This window comes from Apaloderma vittatum, unplaced genomic scaffold (genome assembly GCF_000703405.1).
Source record: "Apaloderma vittatum isolate BGI_N311 unplaced genomic scaffold, ASM70340v1 scaffold9204, whole genome shotgun sequence".
NCBI lineage: Eukaryota > Metazoa > Chordata > Aves > Trogoniformes > Trogonidae > Apaloderma > Apaloderma vittatum.
In genome coordinates, this window is record NW_009710946.1 from 149,322 (window position 1) to 169,953 (window position 20,632).

Below are 20,632 nucleotides of genomic sequence, written 5' to 3' on the forward strand. Positions count from 1 at the left end.
CTGAAGGTGTTTGAGGTAGCAGTGAATACCTCCACTAAAGGTCATTTTAAGCCTTTAAACCTCACAAAAGCTTTTGGCAAGGAAATAAGCTCTTACAGGGCAAATGGAGAAGGCTCAGTGCATGCTGCTTTGTCACACAATTAAGACAACAAGGGACTGGAAAAAACTCTAAGTTTTAGCTGAAGCTTTATAAGAAATGCTGTATTTCCAGTGTAATGCTCTCAAATATTTTTCAGCTTCAAGAAGCTGAGAAAAGTGAAAACAGTAAAACAAGAAAGTAGAAGATAGCAGAGAAAGTGAATGAAATGACAGAGAGGTATGAAGTATAAAAACAACAGCAACAGCTTCTTACAGAAGAAATCAGACCTCATCCAAGTCCTCAGTGAATCCTGGGTTAATACTGTGAATAACAAACTTGGAAAAGGACCAGTAAGTACATTTCCGATTAACAGAAATATGTTTCTAAGCAACTCTGTTACATGGAGATGAAAAACTCTGTTTCATTGAGACGACAGGAGATATGTAGAGAAATAAGACTATGTAAACGAGAAGTAGAACACCGTCTGCTGACAAATGCAAATAAATGCACAAGGTATGCATAAACATTTCCTTCCTCTCTCGAGTCCAAAACAACTAACCACCTAAGTTTGGCTACACTGCGAGTAATGTAATTAAAAAAATGCCTGCTGCATGTGTGAAGGTGGCCAAACCCCATGTTTCTGTGTTTTAAATCAGTTTTGATCAGCACCTAGAAGCAACAAAAGGACACTAAAATAACTAAATAATTAAAATTACTGTTGTTCCTTCCTAAATTCCTCTTTTTGAATGTACTGGGCACAAGACAAATACTAGAGAGCTGAGGATTGACTTACATTACAGATCTAACAGTTGTAACTGCAGCAAAAAGTGTATTTTATACATTTTATAAAGCTCAACTGCAATGCCTAGTATGCTAAGACTTTTACCCTACTTCTTTTGGTTTTTTTAAAGAGTTAATAAGTCATTCTTAAAATCCTCTAGAGTAATTTCAAGGATTATTTTAAGGGTAACCCAAATAAATGTCAAACAGACGTTAGGTATCAATCGGAATAAGAAAGTTTAAAGTAACTTCAAAAACATCAGGGGCAAGGAATCTTCTCCATTTCCTTTATGCACTCAACAATTCAGAATTTGTGGAAAAAAACACACAAACACAGATGGCTTACAGATTACTGTGACAGTGACGGATGATAACTACAGTTACTTCTTTCAGGGGCTAGGCAGATGAAAGCAAGATCCTCCATAATGAAAAACAAAAAGAGGAGGTTCTTCACAGCAAAAAAAGATAAGTGGTACAGAGTAAAGAAATTTGGTAGCACAAAATCGATTCCTAAGTAATGAAATTGATTTAGGGCACTCCTGCTGATGGTAACTATTTTCTTAAGTTTCAACAGCAAAATCATTCTATTAACAAATAATAGAATATAATGCTTACTGAAAACCAAGAGAAGTTGCCAGCTTTACATCCTCAGCTGTGTAACATGATGACATGAAAACTAGAAACAAGTCCACAAAGCTAAATCACAGTCTTCTCATTAACTCTCTAATTCCAGATAGTGTGTGCTTTTATTGCAAAGGGCTATGTTCACACATTTCTAAAGTGGTTACTGTGGTTAACAACTTGGTCTGGCTCTAGAATCTGAACAAATACAGAAATGAAATGTAAGCAGTGTCAACAATCACGTTAGCCAACAGTACTTTATTTCTACTATGGACACAGCAAATGCATTATTCAACATAACAGCATCATAACAACATTCTGCCTGTGGGAGCAGAAACTCCCAGATTTAAATTCTGGCCTTCACAAAGAAAGGCAAGATGCGCTGCTCTCAACTACATATGTAAACACAGCAAGAGCAAACAAACAAAAACTCAAGCATCTGACCACAAAAAAAAAGCGAGTTCTCAGTCGGCACCTGCTGCCCCACCAGCCAATCCTTGTCTCTCTCAAGGGGAAGCTGGCAGGCCAACTAGATTAATTTTGAGGACCAGATGCAGCCTGTCAGCTATCAAACAAGCAAACCCGACTTAAAATAATAAGCTGTGTTTCTCTAATCAGCTCCATTTGCATCTGAGTTAAGTGTTACTCATTTGCAAGCAGGGGTCTTTTCCCAGCTGTATTTACAGGGGCACATACTCTAAGTATTGTTGATTCTACATTCTCTGGATGTTCTTAACCATTCTTAACAAGTTTGCCCTAACTTTACATGAACTTTCTAACAGTCTATTGGTCAGCTTTACGTAACAGCACTTAAATAGTAGTAAATAATCACAACTAATTGTATACTTAGCAAGCAATTAATCGGTTATAAAATTTAGCATTCCATTCAAATGACTATTTGTCACAGCCATCCAAGAACCCATCCTGTCTGAAGTGAAAAATGCATTTGATAAAATTATCTGAAAAGGTAAAGTTATCATTGAAATGGTTACAACCACATAAGGACTACATATAAGGCCTCAAATTACCCCTTTTACACATATGTATGCACATATATTATTTATGTATTATCCGATTTGTAATATATGCACACACATCTTCACAGTTGCTCGTCATTCATTATCTAATTGTACAAAGATACCTAATTGTACAAATCCTGTGGGAATGATCACCCTTATCCATTCAAATTTACAGTTGCAGTAGTAGTAGAAATATTTTAACACTTCCTTATGTGTCAATAGTTTACCAACAGAATATAGCTGATTTCCTAATAATAAATATATTTTTATTATTAAAGACTAACTATTTCAGAACAGATTATAACTTATCTTAAATGTATTTCTTCTGAGGCCAGAAGGAATCTTTAATGATTCCACAGCACTCCTATCATGTAGCCCACAAACTTTAAGATGGTAACTGAAACTGCAACAACAAAAAAGCAATTCAGTTTATCTGTGTCTCATTTTACCCACATTTTGTAATTGTGGGTTTTTTTCCATTCATCACAATTAAATATGAGGAGAAAGATAGCAAACACTGGTTGAATAATATTATGCTACAAAATAATACATATAACTTTCCCTTTTGTCATTATATAAAGATTGATTTTTTTTTTAGAACTGGGTGGGGACCCCGCAGCACATAATTCAATACTAATGTACATTTTTATCCTTAGCATCTTCATGCACCAGGAAAGCTGACCCACACTAATGATGTTTACACCCTTTTTAAACCTGACATTAAAATATGTATTTACTTAAAAGGAGGTATTTAGTATTTATTTTTTATTATAAAAATAAGCTTTATTTCAAGTGAGACTATAAAGCATATCTTACTTTCAAAAAAATTAGACTAGTCATTGTTTAACATTTTGTCACTGATACACATCTGACAAGATGATAGTCCGTAACCATGTTAAGATACATGGTTTTCCTCTGCAGTATCAAACAAAAATTATGCAAAGAAAATGCTAATTAAGATGTTATAAGCGGCTGATAATCAAAGTAACCTTTCCGTGACCCACATTAGGATAAGAAAACCCAGCAACAGAAGGCATTTAGGCTAGAGTTTGACCCATTTTCCCTCTAAAGCTGTAGAAGCTAGGAAGCGAAAAAGAAAAAACTAGTGCAAAAGCAAATTAAGGTTGTAACTTAACTCCACTGAAAAAAATTAATCTCAAGAAGATTGAGTAATTCAGTAATTCAAAACCTGCAAATCTTGCAGCAATCACATCAAAATTTGAAGTGAACTGAAGAGCTCAGGGGTTAAAGAAATAGGGTCTTTAAAAAGTTCAAAACCAACCTTCTTGTCTGAATTTTAATTTAAGCACAATAGGAACACAGAGAGATAATCATATTCATGTATGTGATGTGAACATTTACTATGCTCCTGTGGAACCCAGCCCTTAACTTTAAGTAATTCACATGTTACAGATTCCCAGATCAGACTTTCTTACAAATACATATGCATGATCCATACAGCTGTATTCACAATAACCTGACTAATAGCATGCAAACTGACAAAGGATATTACAAAAGCAGCATAATAAAGCACAACAAGTTATTCTTACTACCCTTCCCCCACCACGCATTTTCCCCTTTGTGTTCTTTTATACTCACCATGCCCTCAAAGCCAACTCTGTAAAGGTTTTTAGCACCATTGTCCCAAAGAACATATGCTGCGCTATGTGGACTCGACGCACTCCAATCTTGGATTTCAGTTACCTGTTTTGTTTTAAAAATACGAAAATTGGGTTTAGAACAAAGATCAAGAAGAACAATTTGAACTTAAAACCTTCTTCATGTCTTCAGAATAATTCAGGATACATCAGTTTTACTGAATGTAATACAATTTATTCTGAAGGTCTTTCATGTTTGATACAAGTGTGCCTTATGTGTCTTAAGAGGGCAGTTTGAACATGTACTTTGTAGGCCTATTTCCCTTTTATGTATTTGGTAGGAAATCTAACTACATAAGTAGAAAATAAAATCTGAACTGTAAAAATTTCTTTTTATGATGCTTTGATATGTTCCTACTAGCAGCATTTAACTAAGAAAACCAGTATGAAAACTGTTTCAATTGCTTCAATTGGTCTGATTTAACTTGCATTAGGCTGGTGTCAGTGCACCATGTTAGGAGCCAAAGTTTTATTTCCAGAGCCAATCTGTTTAACAACAGTACAAAAGAAGGAGGATGATAAGTACTTTCCCTAACATTTCTGAAAACACAAGGCCATGCACCAAATTCTAAAAACACTTGATTATTCAAAAAAAAATAAAATAAAATCAGTTTCCAGAATTTGTCTTCATTCTCATTTGTATTTAGAAGCTGTTTCTGCTGTCTACTATCTGCTTTTCCTCAGTAAAAGTGTTTATATACATTTATATATGTTTTCAGCTTTCAAATAAGCCCACTAATTCAAGCTCAGTGCATAAAACAGACAACACAGCATAAGATTCTTATTTTGCAAAGTTTCAGAGACTTCAAAATATGCTGCTAAATTCACAGCAAGGGGCAAATAATCAAGAAGAAAAAGAGCTGCATCTGAATATCCTTTGTTTTAGGAGATTTACATTTATTTCCTCTCAACAAAATCCCCAAAAGACTCAAAGCTGCCATTGATGTCTAGGATTTAAAATAGGCTAAATGTATTATTCAGGAACTTTTCACTTTCTTTTAAATGCTGTTTAAGTGTACTGAAAATAATTGCAACAAAAGCCACCGGTTCTCCAAGATACAAGGGCATCCAATTCTCCTTCTACAGCATCTCATATTTGGTGATAAAAGACACAGTATTTTTAACACTCCGTGCTGTTAATACTTATAACAAACCCTGATTTGTTCTCAGGTAAATATAAGTTGTAAAAAAAAATTTGCAAAGGTTATGATTAGCAACATACAATCCCATATAATTTTCAATAATCAAAATATTTTATTATATGTCAAAACCACTATCCTAAGCCAGTAATACCATATCCACATCCAACACTTGCAAAATTTCAAATTTTAAATTGGAAAAGTTTGTGTAATTACTAGATGAAAAATAAAAATACAGGGTATAACCACTGAAAACCAAGAGCAAGAGACACACAGACATGCTGACCCACAAGCCCCACAGCCACAGAATGCAGTGATGATGAGAAAGGGCCATTCATGAGAGTTCTGTTTTTATATCAGCTCTCTAGTAATGCTGAAATATGTCCAAGATCTTAATTTCTTTACAAGCCAGTCTTAAACAGAACAACCAAGACAAAATAGTAGTTTTAAAAATTTTCTACTGGTATTGCAAGAATGTAGATTTAAAATTTAAAAGAACAGCTCCCAGTACACATCCCTTTCTCTTTCTAGATGTTTGAGCGTTACAGAACAAGACTGAAAAACGTCCAGCAGACTAAATAACTAACTTTTACAATAGTATTTTTACTCTACAGCTAGAAAGGCCGCTGAGGCCTTTACATAAGCCTGCAGAAATGTATCATCTTATTTAAATCAGTTCTATTTTTACCTTTCCTCTACGCCCATTGCCACCATCTTGATCTTCCCATTGCCAGTCAACTCCTCGCACTACCCTGGCACCTGCAAAGATTCCTCTTGCTGTAATTTTCTTTGATTTACGGCGAGACTCCAACAATACCCTGAAGTTATTAAAAGAAGAACCCACAAATGTCAAGATAATAAAGAAAGTCCAAAACGAATATTTGGGGAGAGGAAGAAAGAAGAGCATCTTGAAACAAAAATAACCCCATAAAATCATCAGTGCATGAATCACACCCGTTCAATTCTCAACTTGAACAGTAGCCCACAAGATAAAAACATACGATCTTTCTACGTATGATATTGTATGTTTATAATTGACATTCTAATGATAATTTCTTCTCCAAACTTCCTACCACCAGCAATAATCTTGTAACCACTTACATACAGATCTGTTCTCATACTATTAAAATAATATAAAGAATATGTTCTGTTTCTCTCAGATGCACCATAGGCCAGCATCACTGTCCTGCAATTGCCCTGCCATGTTTATTCAGAATTATGCTATTGAGTCACATCTCTTTCCCCTCCAGTTTATTTTCTACATACTTCTTAGAGTACACCTTGATAAATTTAATTCAATATACCAGTATCCATTTTTTTCAGTTATAATATGTTATTTTTCTAGAGCAAACATCTTATTTCCCTCTGACTTCAACATAACTGAAGTAGGTAAGTCCAAACAGAACAGTTCATGAGTATTTAACTCACAAAGAGACAGACATTTTCCTGCCTTTTCAGTCATCTCAAAAGCCACCAGTCTGTACAAAACTAGATTTCTTTCTTCATGTCAGGAAAATGTTGCCAGATACACGTATTTTTCAGCTGAAATTAGGAATGTTTCCTGACCTCTTCAGAAGGGTATTACCCTCCTGCTAAATTTTAAACATCCAGCAGATGGCAGACAAGGAAAATGTTAAACTGTTAGAATCAATGGCAAGAGCACATGAAAATATTAGCCTTTTTTATCTAAGTACCATAAAAGAGTGATAGGAAACAAGAAACATACATTGTTTACAGTGGCATTTTAGGGAGTTCTCAATACCTACAACACTGAGACTAAAAAAGCATACATTACTTTGGTATGCTGCTCATATGATATCCCAGACTCAAGAATATAAAATAGAATCATAGAGTCATTAGGGTTGGAAAAGACCTCCAAGATCACTCAGTCCAATCGTCAACCCAGCACTACTGTGACCACTAAACCATGTCCTGAAGTGCCACATCTATACATTTTTTGAACACTTCCAAGGATGGTGACTCCACTAGTTCCCTGGACAGCCCACTCCAATGCCTCACCACTCTTTCAGTGAAGAAATGTTTCCTAATATCTCATCTAATCCTTCCCTGATGCAACCTGAGGCCATTTGCTCTCACCCTACCATGAGTAACTTGGGAGAAGAGACCAACACCCACCTCACTACAACCTCCTTTCAGGTACCTGTAAAGAGCAATGAGGTCTCCTCTCAGCCTCCTCTTCTCCAAGGTCCTTAAACAAACATCCAAATGTCCTTAAATGCCTCTTGCCATTTTTCCTATGAGATATTCCTCAAATTCAATAGCACTGCTTTGCCTTTTTCTCCTCCCTCAAACAGTTAACTTTAACTAATTTCGCTCAGCTAAGCTTGATCCAATAGAAACCGTTCCTTGGCAGATGAAGCTGCCTTCTTGATAAGAGCTGCAAAACAGAGCTCACTGAGAGTAAAACAAGACATGAGGTGACAAGATACAAAAGATCCCCTGCAGTTCCATACATTGCATATAATCTAACTTTACACACCATAACAGACTGCTTAACACTATAAAGGAAGCTTCAGCTAAACAATTTCAGAATAAAGAAGGTCTAGCAAGCATTCTCAAAAGCAATGAGATTTTTAAAAAAAGAAATAAAAACCGATTTGTATTTTGTTACCTATTCTCTATAAACTACACTAAGCCAGCACTTTCCACTCCTGGACCCAACTTGTAAGTCTTGTTCTACATTAAACATTATAACTGAGACACTAAGTTCATCCTGTCTACTTGGTACCTAGATCTGCTCCCATCAATCTAAAAAAAGAAGTTACTTTTTAATTAATTAACTGACCTGGGCATTTGAGCCACAGTTAAACTTCAAGACAAATGTTTGAGAAAATAAACACAGTCCCTAGAAGACACGATACAATAGTTCAGTTTGTGTGCTCCAAACACTTCCCTTAACTGTAGAAGCACTGATAAAAGCACATTGCTGAATTGCAACACATTTATAAACCTTGCTTCTCCAAGAAGAGGTTAAAAATGTCTTACATGTCACTTTCAACTTGGTATCATATATAACCACAAAAGCTTCCAGTGATTTAATGAAAGAACATTCTGGGGAGTTATCACAGAGGTGATACCACATTACATAGTCTTTACCCAGTGTTTTACTTCAGCTGTCCAAGTATTCAGTAACAGGCAAATATCTCTGTTCTCACTTAACGGGTAGATAAATCATGACAGAAAGGAGAGCTTTCGACTTAGTTAAGTAACTTAAGCCAAGAACACAAGAATGAACGACTATGTAAAAACACATTAAATGCTGATTTTGTTAAGAGCTCTTCACTGGGAAACAATAATAAAGGCTTAAGAATCATTGAATTATAGAATGTCTTAGGTTAGAAGGGACCTTAGAGATCATCTAAATCCAACCTGCCTGCCACAGGCAGGGATACTCTTAACTAGACCAGGTTGCTCAAGGCCTCATCCAACCTGGCCTTGAACATGTTCAGGGAGGGGGGATCCACAACATCTCTGGGCAATCTATTCCAGAGTTTTGCCACTCTCGTACGGAAGAATTGAAGAAAAAAATACTGAAGAAAAAAATACTGAAGAAAAAATACTGAAGAAAAAATACTGAAGAAAAAAATAGGAAAACCAAGGCAAGGATAGAACAACTGCTCACAGCATCTTTTCCCTGCTTTCTGTAGTGAGCAGTTTAAGCAGTTCAAGCCAAAGGTTTTGTCTCCAGATCATTCTGTTTTCACAACCCAAAAGGAGGGTATTTCCTTCAATCGGTCTATGTCATTTTTGAAGCTAATTAAGCTTTCACATTTAGGAATTGATTGACAAATCATTTTGTGGTTATATATTCCGTAAAGCTAATTGTCCTTGTTTTAAAGCTGCTATATGACAACACAAGAACTAGGAAGGAAGACTGCAGTGAGGCTAAAAGAAACTGAATAATCGTATCATTTTTTCTCTAGTTCACTCATTCCAAAATGTCAATGTTTTCCAAGCTCCAAAGATCTCTCCTAGCTATCCTCCCTCCATAAGAGGCACAGCCAGTAACAGAATCTACACCTCAAGCCACTGTCTTACCTCATACAAGTGTCAGTAACCAAAGCTGCAGTTTAAAATGTAAACAAAATTAACTGTTTCTATTTAATTCTATGGGGAAAATATCATATTTACCTTTCACTTCCTGGTGTGGTAATTCTGTAAAAACGATGCCTCAAGTGATGTTTGTCCCCATGATAGCAAACTGTGCATAAGTCATAATTTGTGCATTCAGCACATTTCCATCGGATGCCAATGATGGGTTGCTGTCGACAAGTATCACACATAGTCCCATCATGCTTGATACCTGTGGCAAGAAAAAGAAAAAGCAAGACTAACAACCTTGCTACATCACTACACAGATTTCTGTTGTGCACCATTATAATTTGAAACCATATACTACAAAGTTAACACTAAAGAAAGGCTGCTAATGATACCCTTCTAGCCTACACAACTGACAGGAAAAGATAACTTAGTTTCAACTGTCAATTTTATCCTGAAATTCTATTTTTCCTCAGCTCAAAAAGCTGAGAAAGCAATCGTCGGGGTTTTCCCCGTATATACAGATCAAAGAAAGAAAATAAGAAATCCTTTAACTGCAAGTTAAAGGGTCAGAAAGGTGTATATCAAAATATACAGGTAATCTGGAATTTTATCCCTGGGCTAAGACTATCAACACACCTTATGCCACAAAGGCTACTGTGTTCAACCGTGTGTGACAGTCTGAAAATTAGTGGTTTGACTTACACACGTTGTGTATAGTGGAAAAGTGCTTATCTCTACTCTTTTTTTATATAGGAAAAAATTAAACTCTCTTGAATAGATGCCATTAACTTCAGGAAAATCCGTTACCATTTTTAAAGCATTTTACAGCTTTATATGTTGCTTTTTTTCATAAAGAATGTGGCAAAGACAGACCAGGTATAACTCACCAGCATATGCTCCATCCAGTCTTCCACAAAAAACGAGTTGTAAACACTACTTACTACTATAGCTTTGCCAAGATACAGCACAGAGTGAAAGTGATCACAGTCAGTTTCCATTCATGCAGTCTGAATACAGTGAACAGTCACCAGTGTATTTAAAAAATAAAACAAAATGTCAGGTTTTCCTGCTGTTTGGAAAAAAAAGGAGCAATAGAAGACAGCAAGGCTAGCATTCAGTTGTAGCACAAGGTTAAAATGACTACTAAAAGGCTGGAGTAACACAGAATTTTTCCAGTTGTTCACCTTTAAAAAAAAAAGAAAAACACAAAAAAACCCTCACATCAATCCCCCCAAAACAAAACAAAACACCACACCAAAACCAGCTAAGAAAACAGATCACTCTGAAATTAGTGAGGAAAAAGAACACATTTTACACCCTCCAGAAGTAATGCTTTTGGAAGTGACCGCCAAATTCAGTATAAACCTATTTCTTCCCTTGCAGTGAAGAAAAAATCAACAGCTAGAGAGGCAAAACTGAAGGAAATGCCTTCTTGTCTGAAACAGCCAAGGTTGAAAGTAACCGCTGGAGATTGTCTATTCCAGCACCACTGCTTACAGCAGGGTAAACTACAGCTGGCTGCCCAGGACTATAATCAGTTCAGGTTTTGAGCACCTCCAAGAACAAAGACTCCACAACGCAGAGTGTTCCAGTGTTCAATCATCCCTATAGCAAAAGTGTTTTTTCTTATGCTTAAGTGGAAATTCCTGTATTTCAGTTTGTGCCCATTGTCTCTTGTCCTGTCACCACTGATTTTGTGCTCTATAAAAAGTCCATCAGGTATTTATACACACTCTTAAGATCCCCATAAGACTTTTCTTCTCCCAGCTAAACACCACCAGACCCCTCTGCCTCTCCTCACACCAGATGGCTCAACATCCGTTAAAATGCATTTGCAGCCTTTCATTTGATACACTCAGTATGTCCATGTCTCTCGTACTGGGGAGCCTATAACCAGACTCAGTACTCCAAGTGTGGCCTCACTGGTGCTGAATAGAGGGGAAGGATCACCTCCCTCTACCTACAGGCAACACTCCTCCCAGTGCAGCCCAGGGCACCACTGGCCACCTTTGCCTCAAGGACAGGACACACTGCCAGTTCATGGTCACTTGGTTGTTCACTGGGACCCCTAGGTCCTTTCCCACAGAGCTGCTTTCCAGGCAGTCATCTCCAGTCTGTACTGGTGCAGGGGTTACTGGTTCTCAAGTGCAGGACTCTGCCTTGCCCTTTGTTGAACTATAGGAGATGCCTGCTGGCCCATTTCTCCGGCCTGTCAAAGTCTCTCTGAATGTCAGCAAAATCATCTCATGTTAATTTCTCCTAACCAAGAAGGCTTCTTGCTCTACCCTCTTTCAGCCTGGATTACAAATATATTTAGGGAGATTTCTGGTCTCATGATTAAAAATTTTCTTGATCCATGAACATTGGAATAAATATTTAGTTAAGGCTGGAAAAGGCAACACATTTGGAGCAAAGATTGCACATAGCATTGCAGAGAGCTGAGCAGCTCTTCAGGGCAGCCAAACATAGCCTTCAGTGACAACAAAAACCCTGAAACTGCTGACATTACACTCAGTGATCACTGCAATTCCTGAAGTGCTCCATGACTAAGGCAGCATCCGTACCTTCACCACAAAGCGTGTGCTGCGATGTTGAAGGTCTGGCACAAACAAGTCCTACAACCTGTAATGTCATTTGTCAAGTCTAACTGTCAGACAACACACCTTGTGCACCTTAACCGTTCTGTTTAACTAACCTTCTGCACATAAAAAGTATTTGGTGCATGGTAACAACTACTAAGAATGCCATTTTTATGCAAAATAAAAACTTGCAAATCACCCATTTTCACCCCTCAAACAACTCTTCCAACGACCCTGTTCCCAACATGAAGGGTTAACATCAAGGAGCAAGATATCTTTCTCCTTGATAGGTACACTGAGAGTTTGATGTCCAGTATCTGTTGATTGTACGTAACACTCAGAAAGATAGTAATAGCTATGATCTTGTGGTGGCTGCCTCACAGCTATGAAATTAGACCATTTTACTATTTTATTGGTGGGCTTCAAGAGTAGGGCCTTGCTTAAGTCCAATTGTGTTGCTTAAGGGGCGTTATTTGGTTTTGTGGATTTTTTTTTCTTTTGAATTTGATTCCTAAATTGCTATTTCACATAGAAACAGAAAAGTTACACTCTCTAGATTTTTTTTTTTAATGCTTGCTGAACTTCACGGGAAGAGAGTCTGCCAAGGATCACATTTATTCTGGATGGAAAAGGACCAAGGAATTGAGTGCTGCAGGATTCTTCAACTTGTCCAAGCAGCAGGAAAGAGGGGAGGTATAATCAGGAGTCATGCAATACAGAACTAGGTCATGTCACAGTAAATTTAAATAAAAACTAAACATTTCTTGCCAGTGAGGCAAAAGCTGCTGTGGAAAAACTCAAGAAAAACTTCCTTAGGAAAGATCGAGAAAAAAACCCCACAAACACGTTTGACTCAAAAGTCGTTTTACTGACTACAGTGTCTGTAACTTAAAAGAGAATAGTTCATGTCTGTATTTGGAGTCTCTAATCGAGTCACATCTCCGAGAACCCTAAACGCCATCGCGATACATATGGACTTTCTTCGTCCACTCCTTGACACAACTCTGACACTGACACCTGCTTCGGTGCATGCCTCACCTGGTGCTGCTGCTCCATTCTTTCCATTATGCCACCAAAAGGCTGTTGCAGACCCGAGTTGTAAACTGGATCAAAAATCATACCCAACTGGAAAACAGCCAGGAGGAAAAATATCCAGCTGGACTGGCTGCCCAATCCTGTTCTTTGTGGTGCTGCACAACACTGCTGGCACAAAACCCAAAGCAGTGCAGGGCAGGAGCCGGCAAGTAATCCTGTTACAGAGCGTTTAATCACTGCACTAGGGACCTGGAGGCAAAAGTAGATTTGTGTGCCTCTGGTGAAAGCAGGCTAAGTTTTAACTTCATCTGCTAAGAAAAAGATGGTAAAACAAGGTGCTACTACTGGAGCACAAAACGTGGCAGCTAAACTTACTAATGTTCATAACATAAAATGAACTATTTAAATCAATAGTGTGTTTTAAAGAAGGTCAATTTTTATTTTTTCTTTTAAGTTGAACTAGATATTATAGGTACACAAGGAGGGTGGGTTGATTTTGGCTGGCTGCCAGATACTCATCCAACCACACTCTCACTCTCTCCTCAACAGGACAGGGAGTGAAAATAAAATTAAGAGGCTTGTAGGTCAAGATAAAAGTGAGATCACTTACCATTTACCATCACAGACAAAGTAGACTGCACTTGCAGAAAATTAAATTTATAGCCAAAAAAAAGGATGGTGAGAAAGGTAAAAATTAAAACACTTTCTCTCTACACTTCTTTCCAGATGCAACTTCACTCCTTCATTCCCAACTCCTCTATCTCCCTGTTTCTCCCGAGGGGGAGATAAAACCACAGAACCATTTTGGTTGGAAAAGACCCTTAAAATCTTTGGGTCTAACCACTAACCTAACACTACCAAGTCCACCACTAAACCATGTCCTTAAGCAAAAACATCTTCACATCTTGTAAATACCTGCAGGGATGGTGACTCAACCACTTCCCTGGGCAGCCTGTTCCAACGCCTGACAATCCTTTTCTGCAAAGAAATTTTGGTGAAGATGGGCAATGGGAGTTTATGATCCGCCCATAATAGCTCCTCACACTTTTCCCCTGCCCCAGCATGGGTCCTCTCCATGGGCTGCAGTCCTTCATGAAAACACTGCTCTAGCATGTGCTCTCCATGGACTGCAGCTTCCTTCAGGGCATGTCAACCTGGTCTGGCATGGGGTCCCCCACAGGCTGCAGCATGGACACCTGCTCCACTGTGGACCAAATCAGAAGAACCTCCATCCACTTATCATCATCTCATCACCAAAATTCTGCAGTGAGGACCTGATGCTGAGACTATACACATTTGGAGGGAGGAAGGGAGACACTAATGTTTCAGACCAGCTCTGCTCTAGCCCAGTGGACTGAATGCACATCAGCACCGAGATGATTCTTTCAGTTTACTTTTACCAAAATGTAAACTAGCTTTCATGCTCCAAAAGCACTCCATGATGTACATCAAAGCACACTACACAGAGACAACCAGGAGACTGGGTCAAATGTAGGCTCTGGAGCCAAACTGAAATCCTGACCCAATTTTAACCTGTATCTGTAACATAAACCGCTCCCACTGTTCAAAAGGAAGGCTGTTGAAGAAAGGTTGAGAAACACAAACTTTACAAGTTTATATTAGGACAGAATGCCTTAAACTACCGGGATACATTAAAGTGCCATAAAAACTTCAGAGTTCAAACATCAGCCCTACAGGTGGTCAGCTGTAAACAGAAGAGCACTTTACCTCTCTAAAATGAGATAATGCACAAACTAACCCTCTAAATATTCTTCAAAATTTCCTAGGATCAGGTTATTTCAAAATTAAACAGGTTTTGCATCACCCTCCCTACTGCACTGAAAAAAAAACCAAGAAAAAAGAACAGGTAACGAGAAGGGTATTTTCACCATTACTCTTGAGTGTCCCTCCAACCATAGTACATCATGAAGTCCAGTACTCCTGATCTCCACTTGTCATTAATGTTTTCCCTATTTGTACTTCATATAGTTTCCTACCTTTATGGCCCCATTATGGTTATTTTCACTTTTGTCATCTTCCCAAATCCTCCCTGGATTACGTAGCCCACCATTCTTCTGTTACCACTCATTTATACATCAACTTCAGAGCCTTTGCCTAAAAGTTTTTAAAACCCATGCTTGCTCTTACAGATGAAAGGAAATAGAAGCAACATTGCTCAAATTGCTACTTGACTTTTTATTAACCTCTTCCATATTGAAGATAATTAGGTGGCAATATACAACTGTCCAGCAAAAGTACATTCTAACAGTAAAATAGGATGTACAAGGGGTATTCATATCACTAACTGTTAAGCACAGTAGAAGTCAATAGTGATTTCAATTACTTCTTTTCCAACGGACTTGTTATTCTCTACAGAACTCTAATAAGCCAAAATCCTTTCATATCATAATGACAATACAACCATCAGGCAAGGGATATCATAAAAAATCCCCCCCACAGTTGATTTACATCCCAATTTAAAAGCAACAGCAATATTCTGTTCTTCTCATTCTTCCACTCCAGACAGCTTTTACACTATTGCCAGACTCTGGGCAAACTGAAAACAAAGAATTCTTAGAGATTAACCAGATTACAACAAAGAGTGTGAAAACTCAAATCAGTGTCATATCATATCATAGAATGGCCTAAGCTGGAAGGGACCTTAGAGATCATTTTAATGCAGCCTCCCTGCTGCCAGGGACGCCACCTCTCGACTAGATCAGGCAACACATGGGGACCGAACGGGAATCAAACCTGTGACCTTAGCGTTGTTAGCACTACGCTCAACTGACTCCCTAACATAACTTGTCTGTCAAATGCCCTGTTTGGCAACAGTCAGTTGACAAGTTACTACATACAGGAGCTGTCAGATTTGCCAAAGCATGTATCCTATCTGGTAAGGGTATCAGAAGACACAGGAGGTGAGAGAGTATTCTTGGGTAGTGCATGTGGGGGAAGGGCAGGAAGAACAAAGGACATATAAAAACTAAAAAAAAGAAAACCAAAAAAACCCCAACCAATAAGCTTCCCAAATACCACTACTCATGAAGCTATTACATTTTTTTCTTGTGTAAGATTCTGTAAGTATTTACAAATAGCTACTAAAGAAAATATTGATTATTTGCCTTAAATGACACTTCAAATGCTAAAAGCAAGAACAAATAAAAAAATAGAGGACAATGTCTCACCACCATGAGGGTGGTGAGACACTGGCACAGGTTGCCCAGAGAGGTGGTGGAAGCCCCATCCCTGGAAGTTTTTAAGGCCAGGCTGGATGCAGCTCTGAGCAACCTGATCTAGTGGGGTATGTCCCTGCCCATGGCAGGGGGGTTGGAAGTAGATGATCTTTCAGGTCCCTTCCAACCCAGGCAATTCTATGATTCTATGATTCTAAATCATTCAAGATAGCCTACCTTTTGAAATGTTCCAACATGCCTGATTTCACGATCATTTATGTAACTTTTCGTGTTATAGAAAACTATTAATACAATATAGAAAGTCATTCTGATCTTCAACAGATAACACCTAAATTTTCAATATTAGCAGAATACAGCACATAAAAGTTTTACACACTGCACAGATGCTCACTCTAGCTGTGGGATAGTTCCATTTCAAGATTCCATTTCCTGACTCCAGCCCCTCCACCACCTCCCCTTATTCAAACACCCTTGAGTAAATATTTTGAGCAGGAAAATCACATTGTTACTTTGAACCAACCATACAAAAGAGGAAATGGATGACAAATTAATTTTTGCCTAAGCTTTGTAGAAAGCAAATCTTCAGAAAAAGAACAAAATCAGAAAGTTTTTGTAATGATCATGAGTATTATGTGAACATAGTCAGGAGTGCTCTCTACAAACACGTTACTGTATGGCCTCTACCACTTTTCTTCTAAATATAAAGCTTGAGTTTATACACTTTTAATTCAGAAAATGACTCCTTTCTGTTTCTGTTCCACAACACTACCAGAAACACAGAGGACTCTCAAGACTCCTACCTAAATCCCAGCAAAAGGCTACCTTATAGAAAGACCACAATTTATTTGCAAGTAATCGCACAACCACACTGCACTGCTCATGTATCGTACCCCACCACTTAACCCATTTAGGAGCCCACTATACGGGACCTAACTGAAGTCTCCTTGCTTCTAACACTTTGTTTCTTTTCAGATTCTTAGCTTACTAATCCCTCTCAATCGCTCTATCTTGCTTAAAGAAATGCTCGTCATTTTAAGTATGATCACCAATGGGCAGCTGATACGGCTAGCTTGGTAGGCATAACTGAGAAGCAAAATAAAACTTTCTGTCACAAATCATTAATTGCCCAGGTGACGACATCTGAAGCAAATGGCTTACAGGAGATACTTCATGTAAATCAACAATATGCTTTTGTTTTAAAAAAGACCATCTTAAAATCTCAGTACTAAGGCTATTTAAGTTTTATAAAAGTTAACACAGTCTTGCAATGCTGGTAATAGCCTACCATTAAAATACAGTAACAGTACATCATTAAGTCTATGAAGCATTGTTCTGACACCAAAGGAAAAGCATATACATATATATGCACATACATGTGTCAAACTCAAGCGGCTTTTGGTTGCTGGGGTTTGTTTTTGTTTTTAATTGAATGAGCTTCAAACATTACTTCTATAACACAAGAGGTTCCTGAAGCAGCACTACTGTTTCTGGCTGCACAGGCCTCAAATTCATCAAAGCAGCAACTCTGGCTGCAAGCACCACTTACAAGAACTTAAAATCAAGTCTGGCCTTGACTACCTAACAAAAAATCTCCCAGCAATAAATAATTTAATTTGCTTTCTACTGCTGTGTTCTTATATTAGTTCTCGCTACAAACTTGCAATCACGTTGTGACTGTAAATTTATGAACCAGAGAATTTTTTATTTTAAATTACAAGAGCAATGATATAACACTAAGGCAAGTATCATCAAACCAAAACTCACCCTGTATTTTATAACACTTCCTTGCTCAACAGTATCATTAATACAGAATCACAGAATTACTGAGGCTGGAAAAGACCTCTGAGATAATCAAGCCCAGCCTATGACCCAACACCACCACACTGGCTAGACCATGGCACTAAGTGCCACATCCAGCCTCTCCTTAAACACCTCCAGGGATGGTGACTCCACCACTTCCCTGGGCAGTGCATCCCAGTGCGTGAGCACCATCTCCACGAGGAAGTGGTCCCTGAGATCCAACCTAAACCTTCCCTGATGCAGTTTCAGGCCGGGCCCTCTCCTTCTGTCACTGGTTGCCCAGGAGAAGAGCCCGACCCCCACCTGACTGCACCCTCCCTTCAGGCAGTTGCAGAGAGCGATAAGGTCCCCCTTGAGTCTCCTCTTCTCCAGGCTGAACACCCCCAGCTCCCTCAGCCTCTCCTCACAGGACTTTCCCTCCAGTCCCTTCCCCAGCCTCGTTGCTCTCCTCTGGACCCGCTCCAGCCCCTCAGTGTCTTTCTTGCAGTGAGGGGCCCAGCCTTGCACGCAGGGCTCGAGGTGAGGCCTCACCCGGGCTGAGCACAGGGACAGAATCACATCCCTGCTCCTGCTGGCCACACTGTTCCTGATACAAGCCAGGATGCCATTGGCCTTCTGGGCCACCTGGGCACACCAAGTAACAATAACATCAGAAATTCCTGCCACATAATCCCACTTTTCCTGTAATTAGTTGTATGAAAATAATCTACATGGCCCTAGAGATAGTATCAAACTATCATCCAAAGTCAAGTCCTTTATTCTAAACAATGGGTAGACACTGCCATGGAGAAAAATAAGTAGTTATAAAAAAGATGAAAAACTGAACAAGTGATTTGCCCAAGAATACAAAGTGAATCAGTAGTAAAACCAGGATTTCAGTCCAAATTGACAGTATCCTAATTCCATTAACTTTGCGCTTTTGCTGACACTACTTTACAGATCTTTGTCTCTTCCTATTTCCTGGGAACCATGATCTCAAAAATAACTAACTCCCTCTTGGCAAAAAGCAACCTTGGGTAGCTCCATGCAGCAGTTCCATGAGGATGATACACAAGTTGGCCGAAAACCTCAGGAAGAGAAACATTATTTTGCAAAGCCTGAAGACAGCGATGTTTTTTTCCACAGTGATATAAATAGCCCTACTTGGAGCAGAAATTAAAATTCTAATACAAAAGTATAAACATAATCGAAAATTAGAAGGAATAAAGTAGAAAAAAAAAGCCCAACTAAAACAAAAAACAGGGACTTAAAACCAAGTACCAAGTGTAGGCTTCCAGATACAGTTTAACAGGACACTGTCAGCTTGCAAATCCATCAAGCAGGGCTAGAATAATATGTAATCACGGCTCATAATCAACGTTTATGCCAACACTTAAGTTTCAAGCAGAAGCAGTCCCACTGGTTTCTACAAGACATCAAATGCAGGCAAGGTTTCAAAGCATAAACATCTGCGAGACAAGGATCAACAACTTTAAAGACTACCCTTAACTTTTTGTTCCAAAGTCCATTTCAAAAAGATTTCCAGGTCTTTTTAAACAGCATCTACCCTCCAAAACAACAACAAAAACACAACCAGGAAGCCAAGGGAGAGGAAAAATTAAATCCATCTCAAAGGCTCACCATGCAGTGTGTGGTGGGTTTTTTTTCTTCTTAGCAACATTTCTGTAATTAATTAGAATGAAGTCCACGATACTGTCTCCTCTAAAGTCTGCAAAGCTTCAACGCACTGCTGTAATTTTCCCGTCTGTAACACTACACAGAGCTGGCTCAAAGATGGTCTCTCCTCTCCATCACGTTCTAAATGAAAGACATGTTACAAAACCAGTACATCTAAGCACCCCAACAAATCAGTCCAATAACTTCATTACTGAGACAATCCTGTGTGGCCCAAAACTATCTCACTGTATTTCTGATGAAACTAAACAATGTATTTTTCTTCGTGAGTTTTCACTGTAAAAACAAGTGCTAAAACGAACATTTCCCTGCAGTGTTTGCAACACTAATACTGCCGCATAATGTCAGTGCAGATCTAAATCCATTGTCCAAATAGACTCGATTTAAAGCATAAATATCAAGCAGCCAAGTAATTAAAAGAATGAATAAACGAATGTTCTTTTTCCCCAGCATCTCCACTATTTTACAGCACATCTGGCAATCGAGCTAAAAGGCAACATGCAGATAACACAAAACACTGTTTCAACCACTTGGTGTAATCTTTAGCAGAAAGGTGCTACACCTCTTTTCGGCAATCCTCCCTATACTTGACTCAGAATGACTGTCAGCATTTAACAAAACAGTTCTGAAATGCAAATTCAAGAAGGAAGGGGGCGAAATAAAACCAAAACAAAACGCTGAAGCACCATCCGCTTGGTTCCTTCCCCCTTCCCGCCCCAGCGCACGGGCAGCCTGCTCTCTTACGGCCGAACGCTTTTGCTTTGTCTACCCCAATTTAAAAGTCCTAGGACAACTTCTCCTCTCCCTACGGCCACACACTATACATTTATTCTAAGTCACCTCGCAGATATATATATATATATATGCACACATACTGACACCCACGCGCGAAGGGAGGGCGGAGGGCCGCTGACTTGACCCCCCCAAACCCAGCGAGGCCCCCCTAGGCAAGGAAGGCAGCAAATCGCCCCCGGGGATGCGCCCCGACC

At 38.7% G+C, this 20,632-nt stretch overlaps 1 protein-coding gene across 1 annotated transcript in view; it reads right to left on the reverse strand.

Annotated features, from left to right (window-relative positions):
• The window catches only part of MIB1 (mindbomb E3 ubiquitin protein ligase 1), a 65,534-nt gene extending 52,636 nt beyond the window's left edge, over nucleotides 1-12,898 (reverse strand). The window contains exons 1-4 of the mRNA XM_009867465.1: nucleotides 12,811-12,898; nucleotides 9,449-9,620; nucleotides 5,985-6,114; nucleotides 4,099-4,203 (exon numbers count right to left, since the gene is read on the reverse strand). Of these exons, the coding sequence (XP_009865767.1) occupies nucleotides 4,099-4,203; nucleotides 5,985-6,114; nucleotides 9,449-9,620; nucleotides 12,811-12,898 (495 nt within the window). The remainder of the gene's footprint in view (nucleotides 1-4,098; nucleotides 4,204-5,984; nucleotides 6,115-9,448; nucleotides 9,621-12,810) is intronic.
• Nucleotides 12,899-20,632: the final 7,734 nt, after the last annotated feature.